Here is a 25,049-nt window from a genome sequence, read left to right on the forward strand (position 1 = left end):
GGTTCAGTTTAAAACACAATTCAGATTTTTTTATTATAAAGTGTTAAAAAGTGTCATGTTGGGGGCGTGTCCACAGTTCGCTGATTTAGTGGTGTGTTGCTTCACATGTAGACTAGTTTCGGCTTCCCGCCCAACGTAACAAGGGGTGGGGCCATGACCCGCTCTGTGTTTGCAACACAGACAGGCAGATTGAAAGGAGGAGGAGAGGATCAGCATTCAGTCGTTCAGACTCGGACACAGACCAAGCAGAGAGTACAAAATCATATGTGTCTTTGTACAGTTTTACAGCCAACTGTGTGCTAGTTTCAAGTGCCGAGCTTGTACACAGAAACTAATAACCACGCACACTGAATTAACTTTGACTGAGGCACCGGATGCGCCGCTCAAGTCCACGGCTGGGCGACGCGGACCGCTGCAGAAACCTAAGTTTAGAATTCAAAAATGCGTGGTGCGACGATTCGGGACACTTCATGTCTCTGCCGCGCCACAGAGAGTGTCTGGTGTGCAGTGTCGCGGCAGAGACATGAAGTGTCCCGAATCGTCGCACCATGCATTTTTGAATTCTAAACATAGGTTTCTGCAGCGGTCCGCGTCGCCCAGCCGTGGACTTGAGTGTACCCTGATAGAAACCGATGTTTAGAAATCTAAAACGCATGCTAGTTAAGATCACAGGGAGCTCCTGGGATCGCGAGAAATGCAAACGGCTGAAGTATAAGGTAGACTCAATGAGAAGTACACATGTTTGCAAACCTGCCAAAAGATACAACCAATAATTCCGATTAGACCGATAATGTGGAGAATATTGATCTTGTGTTGAGCCCAATGAGCCTTGCATCTAAAAATAGAGCAAGGGTGTTCCTTTAATGATATCGCTTCGAGTCACGCTGAAAATGGGGGATGTGAATCAACAAACTGAGGATATAATGACGCGCCTCTCAATCTAGATTGGTTGGCGGGGGGACCGCTCTCCTACGTAAAGTTGCGGTCGGTTTGAAAACCGCTCCAATTGGTCCAGTTTTTTATGTTGTTAAATTGAAAAAAAAATGGTGTGCTTATATCACCCCAATATGACGGTCTATACACCATACATGCACATATGTCTGTCCAAATAGCTTGAAAAGTAGATTTTTTACCATAGGTGCCCTTTAAATGTATAAAACAAACAAACATAAATCTCTACTCTGCTATAACTGTTATGCTGCATTATTAAATCTGCAATACCTTCTGCAATCCCATGTTTTCCAAAGAGGTTTATAGCTTTTGCAACATTTTGAACTGATTTGCATAGCATCTGTTTCATTCCCAACTGACCAAGTCGTCCTGGAGAAACCGGGAAATAAAACACAATTGAAATATTAGATTCAACAACACATTTTATTTTTTGACCATGAAATACACCATTAGTGGCTGAAGATATATTGGCAGTCATATCAATGCATGTTATAAAATTGACTTTTAAATGTGAATGTTTCTGGCCTGATGAGGAGGAAACATTTGGCCAATAAATTATTTATATTATTATACATTTCCACGGGTGATCCACTTCTGAAGCATGCTGCTGGACGTGACTGGTTAGGGCTAATGCTTTCCACATGACGTGGCATTTTGCACAAAGCAGACACATGATTTAAAAGAGTTCATGCTAAAGGAAAGACGGAGGTGGAGGAGTTTTCCAGCATGAAAGAGGACTTTTTTGTAAAAGATTTTACTTTTTGTAAATAATTTTCCAAAAAAAAAAAAAAAAAAGCTATACATCTCAGTTTCCTTGTTTTATTCCATTAAGCTTTATAAAAATATCCATTGTCCACTGTATGAAAATTCTTTCAATATTTGTATTTACTGTACTAGGTGGTGAAAAGTAACAAATTACAAATACTCAAATTATTTTTCTCAGCAATTAAACTAAATAGTTTCAAAAAGTAGTGTGCTGTATTGGTACTTTCACTGTACTATGTTCCTTTACCTTGCGGTCACTACTTCATGTGTTTTTTTTTGTTGTTGTTTTTTTTCTTTTTCAGTGATTAGCTAAGTAAAATAATCAGTTTTATGATCACACATACAAAATCACATCAGACAGACCAACGTCAAGACATAGATGCTTTATAAATGCAAGTAAAATAAATACATGTAGTGCCAGAGAATCGTCAATGATGTCAATGTCAAATGATGGGAAATGTCAATGATGGGAATGTGAAGGATGCCTGTATGATGACTGAAATTGTGAAATGTCAACTAAATGGATGACAAAAGGTAAAATTTTCAAATACAAGCACAAATTTTTATGTGTTCTCTTAGTGCTGAAGGAACTTGTGCCATCACCAGCTGTACACTCATAGTTTGCTAGTCTGGATTCAAAGTGAAAAACCTAAACTTGAACACAATGCCACAGCTAGATTATTGCCCCTTAGGTTGTTCAGATTGCGCTCCGCATGTAAATGCACCAACCTGTTTCTGTCTGCTTATTATAGGTGCATATACTAATGTATATTAATCTACCCCTAAGCCCTTCCCATTACCCCTCGTTTTGCGCATTTCTGTGAAGGGTTGTCCCAATTCTCTTTAGCTTGAAGGTGTAGGACTAAGAAAATGGTGAAGAGCCCTTCGAACAAAGATTTTTCAGGACCACACTGGAAACCAAGGGGTAATAGTTGCACCCGGAGGTAAGGAGATTCTCAAATTAGTATTTTTTGTCATGATTACGGATTTTTACAACACGTTTTAATATATTCATAACTGCGTTCGTCTTTTACCGTCATGCTTTTAAAAAACTAAAAAAAAAATAAATAAATAAATAAAAAAAAATAAAAATAAAAAGTGCTCAATTTCGCTATCTATAATCCATAATAATAACTCCTGTACTGCAGCCCACAACATTCTGTCACTCGATGACACTCGAATACCTTGTCAGAAAAGTCTAGTGGCTGGGAATGGGCTTTTTACAGTGTCTGCTATAATGTTAATGTTGTTTTTGGTGTGTTTACATAGATGAATATGACCACTGTGTTAAACGCATAGTTTTACAATCTTATTGCCACATTAGATCGTTATGATAACATAATATATGCCTTCAGTGATTTTCTGAAGATAAAAAAATAGAAAAAATAAAGCAACTGGAATAACTACAGCAGTCGCAATCGTCTGATCTCATATGAAGCAAGAGATCGCGATGACATTTGATGACGTGTGCAGGTGCTGTAGTGCTGTCCCAATTCTTAGGGGTAAAATTTGAAACCCTTCCCCTTCACACTCAGTTTTAAGGGCCATGGGGAAGGGGTACAAAAATAAAATTGGGATTGGGCCTAAATGTACGGTCCACTAATAACACTTATACTTTGAAACATTCCTAAAAAGAAATGGCAATTATGCTAGCTATTTTTAATTTATTTTTTGCAGGACATACGGTGGATTGATGTTCACAGCGTAATACTCCCTATTCTTGAGAACTTTTATAAAAGCTCCTCTTTACTCATTTAGTTCTGGTCATTTGTTCATATATTCATGTATTATTTATTGATTTTAAAGCTCAATTGTGGAGATTCACTTTTATCATGCCAATGCACATAACTTTTTTTATATTTGGAATAACCAATTATATAGGCAGTGGTGAAAAGATTACTGAAAAATCATTTTCAAGTTATAGTACCATTACTTGTCAAAAAATGAAGTGGAAATATAGTAAAAATATCTCTTCTAAACACTACTCTTACCATATTTTACACATTATTACTTGAAATAATCTAAATACTAGGGATGGCTGACGTAAAACTGACGTTTCGACAGTGTCGAGATCCGAAACACTGTACTAAAGCATGATCCGAAACACACAGGTCACTTGACTAAAGTGATTCAAAGCATTAATCATTTCAGAAGTGTTTCAAGACCTGGCGAATCTGCGTTTGACTGACAGGGTCAGAATAAAACTCATTTAGCCTAGTGGAGAGTGCGTGTGCACATTGCTATTGCGATGCAAATGGCTTTTGGGTTTTAATCCCGACTTGTACAAATACTCCGAAATTATGATTTTATGTATTTTAATAATGTTACTGTTTCATGGTGTAGTCTAGATAGTAGGGCTGCAAGATTCTGGCTATAATGAGAATCATGATTTTTTTTTTATTAAAAGATCGCAATTTTTCTCATGATTCTGTAGATGTAAAATAAAGGTTAATATGAGTAGGCTGTTATTATAGTTATTCTCAAACATATGGTAAAACAACAACAATAATATTATGTGTAGGTCTACTGTTGATTAAAATACTACATTTTGTATAGACTTGAATAGGTGGACTTGAACAGACTTTAAATTTATCCTGGTCATTAATTCACAGTAGGGTTGGGCGATGTCGACCAATTTGGCATCCTACGAATGTCTAATATGAAACATCGCGATGGATGATGGCATCGTCGCCATAGGTTTATTAATAATTAAGTAATTCATAACAAATTAATTATTTGTAGCCTACCGTTTCAACTACCTGACCCGCCTGATCTTTGTTTTACCCATAACCAAATCATAAATAAATAAAGTTACATACATAATTACCACCTGTCAATCACTTTTTCCGCGTGACTCTGGCATGAATAGGCAGAATGATCTGTGTCGTTATAATGACGTTGACAAACTTGGTTGGTAAAAAAGGTGCACAACCAACAGCAACCAACCAACCAACCAACAGTATCTGAGGTTTTCGCTAAAATTGCTAAGTACAAGCGTGAAAGCAAAAGATTGAAGCAGTGTACTGACCTGCTGACTGCCTGGACCCGCTGTCTCGAGCGCATGACAGTGTGTGTGTGGTCACGTGATGTGCGTTTTCAGCGGTAGTTGGAAGGAGGGCTGTTTAGAAATGCTACGGGAAATGCCTGAGTGGATGTGGATCATTTTCGTTCTAAAATGCCATTTAAGAACAAAGACCTATTAGTGTAAATGGGGCCTAAGTGTTTATTTTTCGCAAGCGGATTTGCGGAGGATCGCGATGCCGGCCATCGGCAATGGACGATGACATCGTCTATCGGCCCAACCCTAATTCAAAGTAACGTGATGATATCAGAATATAACTAAAGTTGAATTATTATGTTTGAGACGCATGCTTGTCATTTGTCATTAACAAAATTTTTAGACCATTTTTTCACTGGTAAAAAAGACATTTGTCATAATCAGATTCCCACTCGCATTATATTCAACATTATAGGCCAGCGTAGTTATACTGACCCAGTAAACATTTAATGTCAACACTTTGTGCTATGAAAGAAAAAACATATGAAGTGCTTGCCGAAATAAAATGTGATCGTTTAAATGATGTGTGCGCAGGTTTCACTTTCACTGCCGTGTGCTTTCATGTCTGCCATCACTCTGAGAAAAAAAAACCATCCATGCAAATCATACTTCCCGCGCGACTCAAACGATCGATCTGTGCAACAAACCGAACAATAATTATAACTTTATTACCTGCTATTCACAGCCTATGCAGGTTCTGTTGACTAAAGTAAAAATGGCGGGCGCGCGCGCATCCTCTCTGAAGTAAACAAACAGTACATCAGCTCACTTGTGATTCCACGACCACGAATACATCATTACATTAAGACAGAAATGATATTTTTGAGAGAATTATACCTCATAAATACAGTATGTGACACATTTAACACCATTTGGAGGTGTCCATGTTGCAGAGCAGTGCATGTAAAACAGTGAGAAGACTTTTGCATCCGCCGCTTCTCTCCTGACCTTGAAAATGATTGGCTGAATCGTAGAATAGTTTAATTAAGATCGTGTGTAGGACCGAATCGAGATCGCGACCTTTTTCTGATTAATTGTGCAGCCCTACTAGATAGGATACAGTTGTTGATATGCCATCAATATAGCATCATTTTTGTAACACTGTACAACAATAGTTAATATTTTTACAGTACTGTGATGGTTTAGGGTTGGGGTAGACGTTATTAAAATACAATAAATGGGAAATTTAATCAAAATATAAATAATTCTCGTTAACTTCCAGTCGCAACCATATCTGATCTAGCAACAACTCTGTTTTATTACCAAAACAAGACATATTTATTCATTCGGATGTCAGACCAATGTTGAAACAAAACAAGTTACAAGAACAGAGCATTTCAAACCTAACATCTATAGCTCAATCACCCTAGATTCGAACCCATTATCTCTGTATGCTAGTCTGAAACTCTCACCGTTTCCCTAAATCACTTGAAGCTTCAACTCTACAACATGGGGTTTAATACTTCAATCTGCTCAACTGTTTTTTGCTAAAGCCGTTCCAGAGCAATACAAAAAATATAACCACTAAAAGTCACTGTAGAGTGGGGTTTCGAAACGTTTCGAAGATTCAACACATTTGCTTCGACTGTTTCAGTGTTTCATAAAGCCTCGCTTTTCCCACCACTACCAAATACTTTCAGAATTTATCATTTCCTGCAAATTCAGAAACTTACCAATCAAACGCAGAACAGTGGCTACAGAAACATCACAGACTGGGGATTGCTGAAGCCTTGATTGCGTCACCCAGGTATTCATGATGGGCCATAATTCTTTTCTATTCAATACAAAAAAAAGAGGACAAGATAGATGTTAGATTAAAATTTATTTGATAGATGTTCATTTATCTATTCTACAGTATATATTTTTATCAACACATTAACAAAACCTTGTCATTTGAATTAAATGACATTCCATATGCAGTGGATAAACATACCCAATAACATAATCATGTGTCCATTTCCACTTCATGTGAGTACACAGGAGATCCAAGGTATATATGTATTCCCAAGAAGCTGGGCAAAGATCAAAACCATGACGATCATGCTTTTGGAAAGCCAAATCTTTGTCTTCTTGAAGCGCTTTTAGTGTGCAGTTGATCAACTCATGGATGTCATCAGGAGGACTCTAGAAAACAATTAAGAATTAAGAAATAAATTGTGTAATTTTAGCATACAGTGCATCTGTAAGTATTCATAGCGCTTCACTTTTTCACAAATTCTTTTATGTTACAGACTCAAGGACATTCACCGAGTTGTTGTGAAGCCACTCCATTGATATTTTGGCGGTGTGCTTTGGGTGATTGTCCTGCTGGAAGATGAACCCTCGCCCCAGTCTGAGGTCAAGAGCACTCTGAAGCAGGTTTTCATTCAGAATGTCTCTGTACATTGCTGCATTCATCTTTCTCTCTATCCTGACTAGTCTTCCAGTTCCTGCTGCTGAAAAACATCCCCACAGCATGATGCTGCCACCACCATTCTTCACTGTAGGAATGGTATTAGCCTGGTGATGAGCGGTGCCTGGTTTCCTCAAAACATGACGCCTGGAATTCACTTCAAAGAGTTAAATTTTAGTCTACTCAGCTCATCAGACCAGAGAATTTTGTTTCTTATGGTCTGAGTGTTCTTCAGATGCCTTTTGTCAAATTCCCGGCAGGTTGTGGCTTCCATCTGGCCACTCTACCAAACAGGCCTGATTGGTGGATTGCTGCACAGATGGTTGTCCTTCTGTAAGGTGCTCCTTACTCCACAGAAGAACGCCGGAGCTCAGACAGAGTGACCATCGTGTTATTGATCACCTCCCTGACTAAGGCCCTTCTCCCCTGATCACTCAGCTTAGTTGGCCAGCCAGCTCTAGAAAGAGTCCTAGTGGTTCCACACATCTTTCACTTACGGATGATGGGAGCCACTGTGCTTATTGAAACTTTCAGAGCAGCAAACATTTTTCTGTAACCTTCCCCAGCATTGTGCCTTCAGACAATCCTGTCTCATAGGTCTACAGACTAGTCTTCCTTTAGACAATTCCTTTAGTCTTCATGCTTGGTTTGTGCTTTGACATACACCATCAACCCTGGGACCTTATATAAACAGGTGTATGCCTTTTCAAATCATGTACAATCAAATGAATTTACCACAGGTGAACTCCAATTAAGCTGCTGAAACATCTCAAGAATGATCAGTGGAAACAGAATGTACCTGAGCTCAATTTACAGCTTCACGGCAAAGGCTGTGAATACTTATGTACTTGTTATTTTTATAGGTTTTTCATTTTTTATAATTTGCAACAATTTCAAAAAAATATTGTTCCACATCGTCATTATGGGGTATTGTGTGTAGAATTGTGGGGAAATAAATGAATTTAATTCATTCTGGAATTAGGTTGCAACATAAAAAATTGTGTAAAACGTAAAGCACTATGAATACATCTGGATGCACTGTAAACATACATTTTTAATGGAATATTATAACATTGTTCCTGGCTTACTCTTCATTTATGTAATTCTCAGACCATAACAGGGTCAGGCAGAAATATTTATTTGCAATGAAATGATTTGTGGCAGTGGTGTTAACTTAAAAAAAAAAAAAGGCCATAAAGCGTACCTTTTCCCAATGAAGATATTTAGTAAGGCCATCCAAAACCCCTTCTTCTGATTTAAGCTTGGCCACTGTATGAATGGCTTTGCACAAGAAGGTCTCATAGAAAAACACATTTGGCCATGTTGTGATCATGAACAAGATTAGCTTGGAGGCATCTGGATAATCTGTGTAAGGAATTTAAAATTTACTGTCAACAAGGACACAAGCTTATCATATCAAGTATACTTAAGTTTTGTAATATTACCACTTAAATGGTAATGAACTAAAACGCAATGCTAAATGAACAAGGAAACGAAAACTCTTGCTATAAACTCACCCTCTTTGAGAACGTTGTATGCAAAGGCATGAGCTTTCTGATAGTCCCCTATCTGGCGGCATATCCCAGTGTAGACTCTACACAGAGCTTGTACATGTTCACAACTCAGAACACTCCTTTCAGTCTTTAGTTTAGTCAAAATGGCAAACATGAGCTTTTCTGCTGAAGACTAAAAAAATTTTTTTATTAAAAATGTGTGCAATGTCCTTAAAACAAATAGAACAATTAAGTTAACGAATAACAACTAAAAGGCACAATATCTAACATTGAGTCATTAAAATATCCAAATTCCACTAGAGCAGTTGTTTATTAAACTTGTGCTTACATTATCCCAAATTTAAAAAAAAGTTAAACTCCCGAGAAATAAGCAGTTATAACTAGTCACATGGACCATGTCCTGTGTTGCTGTACTAATGATGTCATAGACCCTCAATTTCCAGTTTGGTTTTATAGAAAACAGGGAAACACCAAAGACAATTAAACATTTTGTGCATTTAATTACACTGCACAGAGCAGCATTATAACAAAACCTAAAATATATTTAGTATGGTAAAACAGTGGTGCTTCCAAGTGATCATGACCGGAAGCAGACAACAGTAGCATAATAAAAGCTCAGCTGCTTCTGTGCCATGTCATCCACATCTCTCATTGCAATTGCTTCAGCGGTGTTGTTTCGTTGGCTTTCAGACTTAATTTGCTTCATGCTACAGTGGTCCCTCGTTATTCGCGGAAGTTAAGCCACCTTTCCACTGCACACGACAGTCGGAATATGCCCCCTTGTGGCAGTCGAACAGAATATTCAGTTTTGTCATGCACCATGGGAGAGAAGCTGGATTCTCGCAGTGTCCAAAATAAAGGAGTGCAAAAGCAAGAGCTCCGTGGTGTGCGTTCACCATGGTTGAATGAATGAATACTAGAAACTCATCATAGAATGCTAAAAATTTTGGAGGGAATGTGGATACAAGACAAATAATAATAATATATTTTTATTACTCATTTATGAATAGAAATGATCTTTTAATATAGACTTTTTTTATTCAAAAAATAACGAAAAACTTCTATTTCTCATATTGCACTCACGGACCTGCTTGGACAAAACTGGAATACATCACATCCAGTTGGCCGGTCGCATACGGTCTAGTCGCAGGAGTTCAATTATTTTTATAGTTATTAGTTATAGCGAGGGACCACTGTATCATTATAATAAGTACTGAATCCTTTAGATCATTCATGAAAATGATTTCTACTGTGTTCCATAGGATATAATGAAGACGACAAATCCCATGATTCCAAATGCAGTCATGCACCCTCTAGTGGCTAAAATTACATATTGTGCCTTTAAAAACAACAATACATAAAAACAAAATCTGAATAGTGCAAAGTGAACATACCTGATTTACACAAAAATCAGCAATTACAGACTTTTCTGCATCAATCAAAATTGGAAGCTGAGATATTCTCCCAAGGTGTATATGACTCTTGACAACTGGTAAAACATCAAAACAGGACATTCCAAGTTTTTCCAGCGCATCAGAAATCTGATGATTTTCATTGTTTGGCTTGTCTGGCCCCTTTTCAGTTATCGGTTCTTTTTGATTACTCTGCATTCCTTGATGTAACTGAATAGATTCTGTTTCAACAACCGCTTGATTTCCTGTCACTTGTTCTGCTGGAGAATCAGCACCAGCATGAGCAGGTAAATAGTTGTCGAGTCTGAGTCTTTTAGCGCTCTTTGGCAAAAGCATGTTCACACCTGTCCTTTTTGGTTTCTGTTCTGTTTTGGTGAAAGCAGTAGATGCAGAACTAATCATTTTATTTCCTGATATCTGGTTAACAGATGGAGGGGAGGTACCATTCTCATTTATAGCTTGGTTTAGGTTAACATTCCCACGGAGAATGTTTAAAGTGCGAGCTCGTGCAGAGAGTTCAGGATACATGGTATCTAACATTTGCATTGAATTTTCCTGAGAAGCGGAGGGAGGAGAGGAGGATAATGCAGATGATGGAAGCCTTCCTGGGACCGGAACAGCATGTTTTGGAGTAGCTGATCCAAACTGTAGTGGTGATGAGGGAACTCCACAAGATGACGATGGAGTTGTCTGGCCTATTTCTGAGGCATCTGAATAAGTTGAATCAACAACAGGCAATGGCAGGATCGTATCAGGAGATATCTGTCCATCTGCTGAAAAACTTGAAGATGATAAAGTAGGCTTTAAAGGTGTGTGATGTCTTCCAAATCTTGGAGGAGTACTAGTAAGTGGCATAACAACTGGGGGTAGGGGTGGACCCATCTCTGTTCGAACTTTTTTAAGAGATAAAAAATTTGTCGGTGTAATATGAATTTTGCTATTGGGATTTGGAACAAGAGTAACATTGGCACCTTTTTCATAGGTAGAATTTTCTGGATTCAGAGTGCCTTGACATGGTGTACTGGTATCCTCAAGACAATCAAGTACAGAATCTTCCAATGTTTCCTTATGTTTGTAAACATCACTGGCCAAATTTGAGACAATTTGGCTTTGGGAAACAGGTGACATCTCATCTGCCTCCTGATTAAATGTATTGTTCACTTGCATAGTTTTTCTTGGGCTTTCTGGAGGATTTCCTTTGCATGTTTTGAAACTTTCTTGCTGATTGGAATTTTTTTCTTCCTCAGAATTCATAATTACTAATGAAAGTTTAGCGTAAGACTGTGTTTTGCTCTCAGAAACCAATTCCTGAGCCTCATCTTTGGACATTTGCTTTGCAGTGGAACATGGCTCAAATTCAGAAACATGCTCCAACTTTGAGTGGGTCCTTCCTTCAGACCTTGTGTGATCAGTAACCTCTCTCATCAAACCAAAGATTCCTTTATCTTTTGATGACAATTCATCGCTTGAAGTCTTTAAAGAACAAAGATCTACATTTTCTCGCACATCCAAACTTTTCTTACATTCTATAGTCACTGAACTATTATTCTCTGTAATATGTTCAGATTGACCAGGCTTGTCAGACAGTCTGTTCTGAACATCTTGTGTTGATGTATCTTGTGCTGAATTAATTTCTAGTAATACAGAGATCTTTGACTCTTTATTCTCAATATTCTTTGACTTAAGACAGTTCATGTCACCCATCAAATTCCTCTTGACATTAGATCCACTTGAAACAATGGGTTGTTCTGGAGTTTTGCACTCTGAAAATTCACTAGAACTGGTGTCTACAAGTTCAGATTCAATACACTGACGAGGATCAGAGTTTTCCAACATATTTGTAAATTTATCAGTCACTTTTGCATCTTCCAAATGTGCTTTTTCATCATCTTCATTCTTCAGTGGAAGTTCTCCTCTAGTATCCGTGGCACCTTTTACTAAGGAAATTTCCACACTTTTTTCTAGAGCCAACTTTGCATGGTCACTTGGACTGTTGGCTACAGAGCCATGTGTTACTTCACACATATTTTCTGCCTCCATGTTTTGGCAGTCAGATGTTTTTTCAGAGTCTAAATTATCAACAGAAACAGCTGATCTTGTAAGAGGGTCCTCAATATGTGAAAGTTCCAATTCTTCATGTAAGCTTGCCAGTGTTTTTGATTTTTTATTACTTGATTCATTTTCTTGTTGAGTATCAGACATTGGTTTGTTCTCATTCACATTGACCTGAAAAAACAAATTAAAACTAGATTACATGAATTCAAATTACATTTACTAGTCAGTATTAAAAGGAGTAATTTGCATAAAGCATAGCATAACTGATACCACTACATTAAGGATGACATGTAGTTAATCCAGTGAGTTACAACATTGTTGTGTTGTAAATTTTTCCAGAACAAATTGTTTGGATAGGGAATTAATCTATTGTAGCTTAATATACTGTACAATTGTGTCCCCGAAATGCATATTTAATGCTCGCTCAACATATCTACAATGACAAAGATTCAGAATACTTTGTTACAGGTTATCTGCTTAATTGCAAGGTAAGTGACAAAATAATAATTGAAATAAATTCAAATTTAAGATGATGTATTTTAATTAGGGCTGGGTGATCAATCAAATTGAAATCACAAACATAAAGCTACGGTTGTTGTGCACATCTTCTCAAGGAAGCAGAGTTTGATTTGTTGTAAATCTCCTCCAAAGGTCAAAGGGTGCTGTCATGAATACCCACAAATCTGTCCAAAATACACACCAATAATGCCAGGAAAACAGCATTTGCTGAATAAACATAAACATTTGATTCATCTCACATGATTTATTTCAAACACTTGACTTTAGTTATGAGACAAGATGTAGTTCATTGAGAAGCGATGCAAACAGCGGTCTTTTTCGCAGAACTATTATCTCAATGTCATTATAGATTGACAATTGAATTTGAATACATTTTTTTGCGTAGCTTATCAGTGTACTACAATCGTGGTAAACTGTGCTCTATCAAAAGGCATGTACTTGAGGATTACTAGAACCGGCTTTACTAACAAAATGCACCTTAAAATCATCTAAAATAATTCAAATCACCCAGTCCTAATTCAATAAATTCAAAGTGAAAGACCCAAATCTCAAATAATATTTTAAATCTAACTTAGAAGGACTGTCTTTAATTTAACCTCAAATTACAAAGTTATTGAAAGGTAAACATTTACTTACCAGCTCTAATAAGGGGCTATGCACAGGTGATAAAACTGGGGGCAAAGGTTTGAACCACTCTTTAAGTTCCATCAAATCCATACAGTAATCTCCATGTAGCGGGCCTTTACAAGTCATTTCTTTTGAATCATCAGTGAAAGTGTCCACTTGTTCAAGCACATCTGAACTTATTTTCCTTTTTCTACTTTGTGTATTGAACTGTTGGACATTATTCTGCTTTTTGAGTTTCTGAGGCAATTCTTTAGGCCTACTGACTGTGGGGGGTGTTTTAGGCATGGAGTGTTTTGAAGATTGCAACTGAGTTTCTTGACTGGCTTTCCCAGGAGATGGATGGAAACTCTGTCTTTCCGAAGGACCATTAAGCCACGAATGAGAAGGTATTCTTTTTAAGTGTGTTGCCTCTTCTCCTGTAAGTGAAAAATGACATATTATTAAAATTAAAGTTGGACACTTGATAACTATTGCTTTACAGAAAGATTTTTACAGAAATTTTGTTCAAGCAAAAGACAAATGATTACCAGAGAAAAACAGTTTCTCTTGCGTTTGGTTTGAGGTTTCTACACAATGCCAGAGCTCTTCCAGCAACATTCTTACTTTGTCTAGAAAGGAAACCATTAATTATGAAGCCATCCAACCATTTTATGTTAAATGCCAATAGATTCAGTTGATCACTGGAAGTGTAAATGTATAACAGCAAAGCATACCTTTGTCAATTATTGGCTCAGTATCTGTCTGAGAAGACATGCTCCTTTTTTCTAAGATAAGAATAATTTTGTTTAATAATTAAAAACCAATAATAAACAATTTAGGATAAAAAGGAATTATAAATATATACCTTTATTAAACTCCTTCTGAAGTTTGTTTAGTTTTTGCTGAAAACAGTGAAGCAAAAAAAGAAATTAAAAAATAAAACGGAAATATGTAAATACCAAAAACAGTAACTAAATAAGTATGGCTTGTCATTTACTTTGCATTTCACTAGACTAGATCATATGTATTAAGCAAAATAATAACCTGTGTTGTGAACAACATTTCTTCAAGTCTTCTCTTCTCATTTATCAGAGCACCAACTTCATTGTCCTGTTGACATTTTAGTTCTGTAAAAAATTTAATTTGATTTAGATTTTATGCCCAAACTATGTCGTGAATAGAAATGATCAGACAGTACATATTTAAATAATTGAAGACAAAAAAATTGGTCACACTCTATTTTAGGGTACAATTCACACTTAAACCAACAATGACTTTTGCCTCAAACTTCTAATTTTCTGCTTATTGATCGTTAAGTTAGTAGTTAGGATTAGAAAAGTGGAATAAGATCATGCAAAATATGTACTTTATAAGTACAAAATAAATCAAATAATAAACCCCTAGTTATAGTGAGAATTTGTACTTAATATAAAGTGTAACCAAAATTTTCACTTGCAATTTAAAATAAATCATTATTAAAATCATCATATTTATATTAATCATTAACACCTTTCAACACCAAAAGTTCGTTCTCAAGGTTTCCTTTTCTGAAAGAAAAACACAAAAACATAAACATTTTACTCTCCTTTCAATTCTGCCATGTCCAATTAAACTATCACAAAAGTATGTACTACATAGTCAACAGATGTATTATAAAAAGCTGAAGTATTTGTGAAGAATTTGCAAATAGGTACAAGTCACAGCTTGGAAAGACAATGAAATACAGTATAGGAAAGCAACATTTGACACGAAATGCACTTACAAAATCAGGGTTTTGGCATTCTCCAACTTTAGACTCTCATGTTCCTCAGAAGTTTGATGATATTTTCTAAGGGAATCCTTTAAAATCAACAAATACACATTTGAAAATTATACAAGAATTAAAAAAAAAACATAAATATTAAATTAAGTGAGGACAAAGACAAATGGTATATTAACCATGCTATTTTAGACTCAATATATGATGGTACTGATCCATTACCATACTAAAAACATTAAACTAATTTCAAAAAAAGCATTTGTTTGGACTTACCAATGTTTTTTGTTATATTTTATTAAGCAGAAACAGTAAGTACAAGACATGAACTGAGTAGTATAATCTACTGGTTTTGAACATATTCTAAAAAGGAAATACAGTCATGTAAACAACTGAAACATTACCCTAAACCCAACCCAAATTTACTCCACAAAAAAGTAAATAAAAATAAAATAAGTAAAATTTATTTATTTATTTATTTTTTAATGGGAGGGAAGCGGGGGGAGGGGGGTTAAATCTAAAAAGAAGGTATGGTTTCGACAAAAGAAATCATAGGGTTCCACATTTTATAAAATAAACTGACAGAGTCCCTAATAGAGTGTTTAATTCTTCTAAATGAAAAAAAGACATTAGGTCTTTCAGGCAGGAAAGATTTGCAGGGGCACATGGGGATTTCCAATTTAGCAATATTTGTCTTCTGGCTAGCAATGGAGGCGAAAGCAATAATATCAATATGGCACTTATTATATAAAGCATTACTAGGAGGTAAACCGAAAATAGCTATTATTGGGCAGGGTTTCACAGGAATATTAAGAGCCCTTGATAGTATGTCAAAGAAAAGACCAAAAGGAACTCAACTTAGGGCAGGTGTAAAATGTGTGTGTACAGTCTGTGTATCTGTCATCAGCTGTTAAAGAAAGTTTTTTTTTTTTTTTTTTTTGCTTTGGTGTAATGGATTCTATGAACAATTTTAAACTGAACAAGGTTCAAATGAGCACAAATACAGATGGAGCTAGTTTTAGCTAGGATATTATTCCATAGCTCCTCATCAAGTTCATGCCTAGCTGTCCCTGCAAAGTATCCTTAAGTGCAAAAAGAGAAGGCACATGTGCAGAACGAAGCAGACCATAGATGGAGGCAATGCGGTTCTGAGAATTTGTAAGCAAAAATATGTCTTTAATAAGAGTATTCTCTGGTTGGTGGGGGAATGTAATAAAATATTTTTTAGCAAAATTCCATAATTGAAAATAACGGAAAAAATTACATTTGGAAATTTTGAACCTTTCCAACAACTCACTGAATGAGACAAATAAGTGGTCCTGAAACAGATCGAGCAGCAATACTAAACACTTAACTGTGTAAAGTTTGAGTGCAACACAGAGGGCAAGAAAAGATGGTTGTTGCAGATAGGAGCGAATGTTGACAATGTTTGTAGTTTAAAGTGATGACGAAACTGTTTCCATATTTTAAGTGAAGAGCGCACAATCGGATTAGATATATATTTAGAGTGTTGTCATAAACAGGGGTCAAAGACTAGTGCTGGTAATGAAGAAGAGATGCACGAATTGGCTTCTATCTTACACCAGTTGATATCTTGGCTGCTACACCATAGATGTGTTTTCTGGAGGTTAGCTGCCCAGTAGTACAAAAGAAAATTTGGGAGTGCAAGCCCTTCTTCATGTTTTGTTCTTTGGAAAGTAGATTTTGAAACACGTGAGGGTTTACTTGCCCAAACATATGAGGATATAGTAGAATCTAATGTCTGACCAACGTTTTTAATAATACAAGGAATTAAAAAAACTAACCTGCAATTTCTGTAGATCCTCCTCAAGTAATTGCTTTTCATTTTTGAGCTTCTCATTCTCCAGATCTTGCCCTTTTAAGGTGTCTAAAAATAATGGTACAATAAAATTGCAACAAAAGTGATTTAAAATTCAGTGATGTTACAAAATCACTGTTTACATCAAAAAAGAGCTGGACTTAATTGTTTGTATTTGTATAATATGATCCAGTTCTATCCTAAAACAAATTGAATTGTATGTACCCTGAGCTTGTGCTAAGGATTCTTCAAGTTTTTCTTTTCTGGGAAGAGAAAGATAAAAGCTATGAGTAAAGGACAAGCACAAGATCAGCTAATCCAGTAATCCAAAAACAGAGTGGTCTTACAGAATAATTATCTGTGCATTTTCCTCTCTTAGTCTGTCCACATCTTCACATCTCTGCTGATTCAATTCCAATTCAGCCTGTTAAGTTAAAAACAAAAAAATGAAAAGAAAAATTAACAGGCACATATTTACAGTCCCACCTGCTTTATAACCCTTAAAATGCATTCTTACTGTACAGTACTTTATATACTATAACTGAATATACTATAATTGAATGCAGAACTGCAGTCTCAATTTCCCACAAGTAATGCCGATTTCAGACTGCAGGATTTTCAAAGTAATCGTGTCACAGATGTTTTCACACTGCATGACTATCTGAGCTAGTGTTTTGTCGCTGCTTAGTTTACACAGCAAGATGAATTGGCGACAGGGGCTTTCATATTGCATGACATTACAATAAGAAGAATCGCCGACAACTTCGTCCAAACTACATCTCACAGCCAAAAACACATAGTATATCTTTTGTACATAAGTACGTAATGAGAAAAAAGCCTTTAATGGAGTAGAAAATGTACATATTTGCTCACCTGGGTTTGAAGGGAATTAGCAATTTCTCCTCAACTTTCTTTTTTAACTTTCTGTATGAAATGTCAAACAGACACGTGTGCTCCTGTCAAACCTCCACTAGTTTTTCCTCTATTTCTTGGGTCCAAATAAACTGAAAATGAGCGCTTTTAACTTCTCCCCCAACCTCCCACTGGTCTGCAGGTACACACACACACACACACACACACAAGAGGATGCTGCTCTCTCATTAGCTGTAGGCGATCGCCGAAGTTATTTTCAGTCAAAACTTATTTCACATGCCATGATTTGAAATCGCAGACAGCTCCAGATATTTAGCACGCCAAATATCTCACAGGCATCGGTGACTCACCAGCGATTCTCTCAGATCGGGTCTTTGATAGTTCATACAGTGTGATTGTCACTCATGTGCACGAGCACCGATTTGCCTGTAATTTCAGACATTTGTTAACAATTTCTCAAAACCTGTCGGCGAGTCAAAATCGGGGCTAAACTCATGCAGTCTGAACTCGGCATTAAGGTATATCCGGTCTTATAACAGTGCTTGTGCTTCTTAGATACGCAACCGCTAAAGTTTCTATTCTAGTTCAAATCTATTCTAGTTTGATTTAATTTAGTCTCTGAGATTGCAGTATGAATAATGTGATTAAATCAAGATTAGATAAAGATATTTATTTGACAAATAATTACAATGATGCTGACAGATTATAACGATGATTTAATTTGGTAACTAAAATTGACCTAAACTGTAGCTTTTTACTTTCAACATTTGATTAGCTGTTACCTGCATTACAATTAATAGTTTTAAATAATACTAACAACAACAACACCACAAATCAGAGACCAAGGTCACAAAATGTTGTGGGAAAAAACAAACATAACAATATAGCATATTTCGAGGAAACTTGAAGAAAAAAAAAAAAAAAACATACAAATGTCAGTTTAGGTTTAATATAAGTAACAACAGTTAAACCAGAATATATTTTTATATCAAGGTTATCATTGACCCCTCAAAACAACCAAATACATAATCTTAAAATAATAACCACTTTCAGCGATCTTGTAAATTGTGACAACTAAGAGGGATTTTTTATTATGCTCTAAAACTGGTATTGAGAAAAAGCAATAACCGGTATTGGTCTCATTACTGATATTAGGGGATTGTGATGGTAAGACTTTGTGTTAAAACAAACCTTAGTATTCTCTAGCTCTGTCTTAATCTGTTCATACTTCACAGTCTGTTTTTCCAAAGGCTCAAGTTTCAGCAGCACCTCATCTAGCTGTCTGTGCAGTGTGCTGCTCTCTCTGTGAAAAGCAAATCAAGTTTTGCAAGCACTCCACAACACAGTCAACAAACTTAAACCATGACAAAGCTTTTTTGATTCCCCCAAATAAATTTGTTTTTCTACTCATTTTCAAGGTTCTAAAATATTAGTGCACAGCAAACAACCTTGGATTGTATTGCTACTTATTCATAGCAACTGAAAGTAAAGACCTTGTACAGCCGCATCTTGGCTTTGATTTGATTCATTTGCAACATAAGTACAATATCTTCGCAAAGGGTTCAACATCACTAAAGGGTTCAACATCTCAATAAAGTGCAATTTAATCCAAGTCTTCTAAACAAGGTTATTCTTGCATGCCACACCAGTATGTTTAAGCTTCCACAATGTTTACAATAATATGTCTGTGCATATACATTAGATTATTCAGTACCAAATGCAAAACTGAAACTAATCTAACAAAAATAAACTTAAGATCACAGTCCACACATTTTTACACCCATATTTATATAACGGGGAAAATATTAAATACAATTTTAATAAACAGGAAGAATCAAAAGAAACATAAAAAGGTATTGTGGTTTGTAATAGTTTTTTGAAATGCCTCATTTAGATTTAAATATTGTATCTTTCTAAAATATCTTTCTCTAAATATGTTAGGTGACCAAACTTTTTTTAAGGGATAGAATGGTTTAATACAACCATTTTGCTTAAATGCACCAACATTTTGCCTATATTTAAAGCAAAATGAATAAAAATGTTAATGTATATGGACTTGCTTAAGATTAAAGAAATCTTTTTGCTCTGCAGATACACAAAGTTTTTACTTGATTGGAATGACATGAATAGAGTGAATAAATGATGAAAGAATATTTCATTTGGGGAAAACAAACTCTTTAAGGTTTTGCCAGTCAGCCTTTCTGATAACAGCTGAAAATGTAACTTTTTTAATAAACATCAGCTTTGACACAGAGGTCATCTAACAATATATCTATTGAACAAGGTGTTATGTAATTGAAAACAAGGTCTTACCTTTGTGATTTCTGCAGCTGTGACTTTTTGTCAAGGAAAACAAAAATTGATTCATAGCAAATGTTCACAATATCTGTGAGGAACTTTAAAATTTCCCCCAGGAATGGAAATTTACCATTGTCCTAAAGCAGTGGTTCTCATCTTGTGGCCTGTATGCTAGTGAACCTTATTAACATTATTAAAACAACATGGTGAGTAACTGATATTGGTATGTCACATTCATGTTTGAACAATAGAGGTAAAGTTGGTTTTATATTCGGATATTCAGACATTCTCCTTAACAGTAAATTTCAGAAAAGTATACTTTGCAAATTCTAAATAGGGAAATCATATAAACAACCAATGACTATTAAAGTACAACGTTGTTTAGTCAATTAGATAGTGTTAATGTTGTTTTGAAGTCATACTTGCATGCTAATGCCGATCGAATATTCAAAGTAACATGGTAAACAATATAGAGACTTCTAAATGAATGAATATTGAATATAAAACCAACTTTACCTCTATGTTTGCTATTTGAATTAATCTCTTTTCAATATGGCAGTAAATGCCATGTAAAATGGTATTCAAACACTAAAATTAACACTCAATAAAGCACAATCAGTACCTAAGATGATCATTGTCATGGTTTATGCTGTTGTACATCACAAAAACAGAAACCATTTCTACAATTCAAACTTCAGGATGTTAGGAAAAAAACTGGAAAAACTCATCACATGTAGTTAGGACATGGTGTTAGAATAAATCAGAAAGTATCAAATTAGATTTATTGAGTTGTTATATGAAAGTAACAACATGCTATTGCTGCAGAATATAAGGTTATACCTGTAGCTTAGTGTGGTCATGCTGATATTCAACAACTTCAAAAACTTGGATGACATGTTGCTACTACACTTAGAAAGCATGCTCACATTCTATAATACATTAATCTGTAAAACAAAAGACAGCATGACAGAAGATTTTTCATCTACATGGCTTTAAAAAGGATATCATCACACTTCTCTTTGTATTCACTCAAGATATGGCTGAAATAAAAAAAAAGGGGATAAACACTGTTAAAGTTTAAATTGGCAAAAAATAAAACAGAAATTACAGCAAGGAACAGGTAAAGGTCTGTCTAACTGTATAATTGGTCAAAACCAAAATTGTCCAGATACCTGTCAAATTTCATTGTGACCTAAATGTCTTTAAATGAGGCATTAAAAAAAGAAAAGAAAAATAAACCACTTACTCTGTGTCGACAATCTTCTGCTTAAGAGTCAACAATGCAGCCACATATTCATCTAAGCTCTGCAAAACATAGATGTAGCATTAGCTTAACTTGTAATCAACAGCCAGCATTGTTGATTATAAGTTAAGACAATTTATCAAACTAAACACATCACAGGTAACTACAACAAAGCCTAAATGAATAACATAATAAATAGGGCTGCACAATATATCATTTCGATAGCTACATTGCAGAATCTGTCTTGAGTTGGGATATAGTTGACCAAGAACCACAGTTTTGAATATTGTGGAGTTACTGCAAAGTTTAACCATAATAGAGTAAGCGTTTTTCATTTGCTTGAGTTTTTAATAACTGTGATCGTGGCTGACTTTGTAGCAGTAACAAAGATTATTCGTATTCATTTTTATACAATGAAGACTAGACAATGTTGTTTATATACGTCTGATTATTACATTTCTGTACCTGAATACAGTTAGACTCTCCACAAAACCATATTTAATTTAAAGTTGGTTTTATATTCACACATTTAGACATTCTCCTTAATAATATACTTTCAGAAAAGTATTCATTGCATATTGTAAATAGGGAAATCATATTAGAAGCCAATGACTATCAAAGTACAACATGGCTCACAGTCAAATAAACAGTGCTGATGTTGTTTTGAAGTCATATTTACATGCGATTTTCCGAATATTCTAAGTGCCGTGATAAACAATATAGGAAGCTTGATTGAGGTAAAGTTGGTTTTATATTCACACATTCGCTCAGTGACAACTTGTAACATGCTTCCGTTTAACAGGGCACTTTGAATATTCGGTCAGAAATAACCTGCAAGTGTGACTTGAAAACAACATTAACTCTGTTCAATTGACTGTGAACAATGTTGTACTTAGATTGGCTGCTAATATGATTTCGCTATTTAGAGTTTGCAAATATTACTTTTATGAAATTATCTTATTAAGGAGAAAGTCCAAAAGTGTGAATATGAACTTTACCTTTATGGAAGCGTGTCACAAGTTGTAACCGAACAAATGTGCGAATATAAAACCAACTTTACCTCAATAAAACCATAACAAATCCATTTAATTTGCATCTTTGCTTCTATTTATCTGTGCTTGTAATTTGTATATAATATATTTATTCAGATTCACTGCATAACGAAATCATCCCAATCAGTTCAACATTTTTTTCAAACAGCTATTCAAGTCATCTGTTATGTTCATATCGCAGAATAACAACATTGCAATGTCAGTTTTTTTCTTCAATATCATGCATTCATATATAGAGGTAAAGTTGGTTTTATATTTGGAAAATCACCTTAACATAATTTCAGAAAAGTATTCTTTGCAAATTCTAAATAGGGAAATCATATAAGCAGCCAATGACTATCAAAGTACAACGTTGTTCACAGTCAATTAGATAGTGTTAATGTTGTTTACAAGTCATACTTGCATGCTAATTCCGATCGAATATTCAAAGTAACACGGTAAACAATATAGAGACTTCTAAATGAACGAATGTGCGAATATAAAACCAACTTTACCTCTATCATTGAACTGAGGTAAATTTGGCTTTATATTCGCAAATTCGTTCAGTGACAACTTGTGTCACGCTCCCTATATTGTTTACCATGGTAATTTGAATATAATGTCTGAAAAGACATGTAACGTTAAATATGACTTGAAAATAGCATTAGCATTATTTATTTGACCGTGAACAATGTTGTATTATGATAGTCATTGGCTAACTGTTACTAATATGATTTCACTATTAGGAATTTGCTAAGAAGATTTGACTGAAATTACATAATTAAGGAGAAAGTCCAAAAGTTTGAATACAAAACCAACCTTACCTCTATACACATTGATTCAATCACCATGTATATTAATGCCAAGCAAACAAAAGCTTCATTAACATTATACACTTTAATTCGCACATGGCCCTTATTACTAGAGTAGCTAAATAAGAACAATAAGAAAATAGAACAAGTGCAAAGCGTTAACTTGAAAAAACAAACTTGATTTAAACCTGGTTTAAAACAGTGCAGTTTTGACAGGTGCCAGAAGTTGCTTCAGAGGCGATTCCTCTGGCGTTGGATTGATTCTCTCCTGGCATCATGGTAAAAACTCAAAATCACCAGCGCAATCGCACATGCAGCTTGATATTTATAAAAACGTCCAATCAAAACATGCCCATCTGAACTTTGCTAATACAAACGTTCTGCGGCACGTTCAATGAGGACCCCTATAGAAAAGCCCCCAGCCGCCCGCTGTAGACGCCGGATTAAAAATTGGTGTTCATTGGTAAATCTTTGTATTTTGTCGCGCAGCGATATTTTAATGAATATTCAGAGATTTATAAAGCAAAGCGTTATTTTTTTTTCAGCGAGAAAATAATGTGGTATGTTGCATATTTTGAGTATAACAATAGGATCGAATCTAGGCATATTATGGGGTGTACCAGTATTCCTCACGCGTCCTAAAAAAATGAAGCCAAACATTTTGATCGCCTCCTGCTGGCTTGGATGTAGTTAGTGAATATGAGAAACGCTGCCGTGTCCATGCACGATTGCTAACTTAACGTTATATGGTTATTTTAATGTCAAATGTCGCGAGTGGATTCGTGGGTTCTTATATACGTAAAATAAGCTAAAATTATCCGTGTGTCATTTATTATTACCGTTATTTATTCATTACCATTTATTATTGTTGTTATTTTAATGTTTAGCCTAAATGTTGTTGCTTTTTAAGATTTAATTGAGAAAAAATATAATTTTGAAGGAAAATTAAGAACAGTTAGGTCAACAATACATCCTGGATGCAGGGCGTTGCTGTAAACACAAAATCGTAGGCTACCCAGCTAGCAAAATTCACGTGGCTCAAATTCGGCCCACATACCGCATGGAATGATGGCAATTGGGCAGTCCACTCCTATTTGCCAGATATGGGCCACAATTAAGACATAGCCATACCACATGGCAGCCAGAATTCAACCAAATGAACCAGAACTGACCCTATTCTGGGCCACAGTTTGCTTGTATTCTTGCCCAGATCCGGCCCACACCAGACACTTACATCCGGCCCTCATACTACATAGAATGATGGCATTTGCGCAGTCCGCTCCTGTTTTCCAGATATGGGCCACAATTAAGCCAAAGCAATACCACATATTAGCCACAATTCAGTTAAATGAACCAGAAGTGACCCTATTCTGGGCCACAGTTTGCTTTTATTCTGGCCCAGATCCAGCCTACACCTTACACTTGCTGGGTGTGGCAAAGTACAAAAATCCCAGCATGCTTTGCAGTATGAATACATTATATAGCTTATTGATGCTACAGTTTTCATTATTTGCTGTTGATTCTGCTGTTTATGCTGACGATGTTGATTTTTATCACTTTTAGGCTCCTGTTTGTGAGTTTTGTTCATTTTGTTAATTGTCACCGTTGTTGAGGTTCATACGCTGATTATTGATCTCTCTGTGATCAGAAGTTGAACCATAAAATTTTTTTTAGCTTATAAATCTTCATAATTATGTGGCATGTTATTACGTTACTTCTAATAATGGATTAAACATCAATTAACGTCAGTGAATTATATTATTTCATCATAGGTTGACTCACTTAATTTTATTGATTTTTTTACTTGGCTTATTTGCTGTAATGAATAAATGTTTCAAGCAAAGTTCTTAAAATTTACAGCAGCCCAAAAGAAAATTTATATTAAAGGGTTCAGGGCTATGAGCCCAACTAAAGCAAACACTTTTCTCCATGATGGTGACTTTAG

General features: G+C 35.5%; 1 protein-coding gene across 1 annotated transcript in view; it reads right to left on the reverse strand.

Moving 5' to 3' along the window:
- Window positions 1-23,482, reverse strand: part of ice1 (KIAA0947-like (H. sapiens)) — a 24,601-nt gene extending 1,119 nt beyond the window's left edge. Inside the window, exons 1-21 of the mRNA XM_056475217.1 lie at window positions 23,293-23,482; window positions 21,265-21,323; window positions 21,023-21,058; window positions 20,034-20,051; window positions 18,912-19,023; window positions 17,195-17,271; window positions 17,073-17,110; window positions 16,834-16,916; window positions 15,035-15,111; window positions 14,782-14,819; window positions 14,317-14,399; window positions 14,138-14,174; window positions 14,007-14,057; window positions 13,821-13,901; window positions 13,303-13,709; window positions 10,075-12,318; window positions 8,684-8,852; window positions 8,371-8,531; window positions 6,708-6,898; window positions 6,448-6,548; window positions 1,222-1,320 (exon numbers count right to left, since the gene is read on the reverse strand). Coding sequence (XP_056331192.1) covers window positions 1,222-1,320; window positions 6,448-6,548; window positions 6,708-6,898; window positions 8,371-8,531; window positions 8,684-8,852; window positions 10,075-12,318; window positions 13,303-13,709; window positions 13,821-13,901; window positions 14,007-14,057; window positions 14,138-14,174; window positions 14,317-14,399; window positions 14,782-14,819; window positions 15,035-15,111; window positions 16,834-16,916; window positions 17,073-17,110; window positions 17,195-17,271; window positions 18,912-19,023; window positions 20,034-20,051; window positions 21,023-21,058; window positions 21,265-21,323; window positions 23,293-23,382 — 4,252 coding nt within the window. The 5' untranslated portion in view covers window positions 23,383-23,482. The remainder of the gene's footprint in view (window positions 1-1,221; window positions 1,321-6,447; window positions 6,549-6,707; window positions 6,899-8,370; window positions 8,532-8,683; window positions 8,853-10,074; window positions 12,319-13,302; window positions 13,710-13,820; window positions 13,902-14,006; window positions 14,058-14,137; window positions 14,175-14,316; window positions 14,400-14,781; window positions 14,820-15,034; window positions 15,112-16,833; window positions 16,917-17,072; window positions 17,111-17,194; window positions 17,272-18,911; window positions 19,024-20,033; window positions 20,052-21,022; window positions 21,059-21,264; window positions 21,324-23,292) is intronic.
- Window positions 23,483-25,049: the final 1,567 nt, after the last annotated feature.

Source organism: Danio aesculapii, chromosome 16, assembly GCF_903798145.1.
Source record: "Danio aesculapii chromosome 16, fDanAes4.1, whole genome shotgun sequence".
Taxonomy (NCBI): domain Eukaryota; kingdom Metazoa; phylum Chordata; class Actinopteri; order Cypriniformes; family Danionidae; genus Danio; species Danio aesculapii.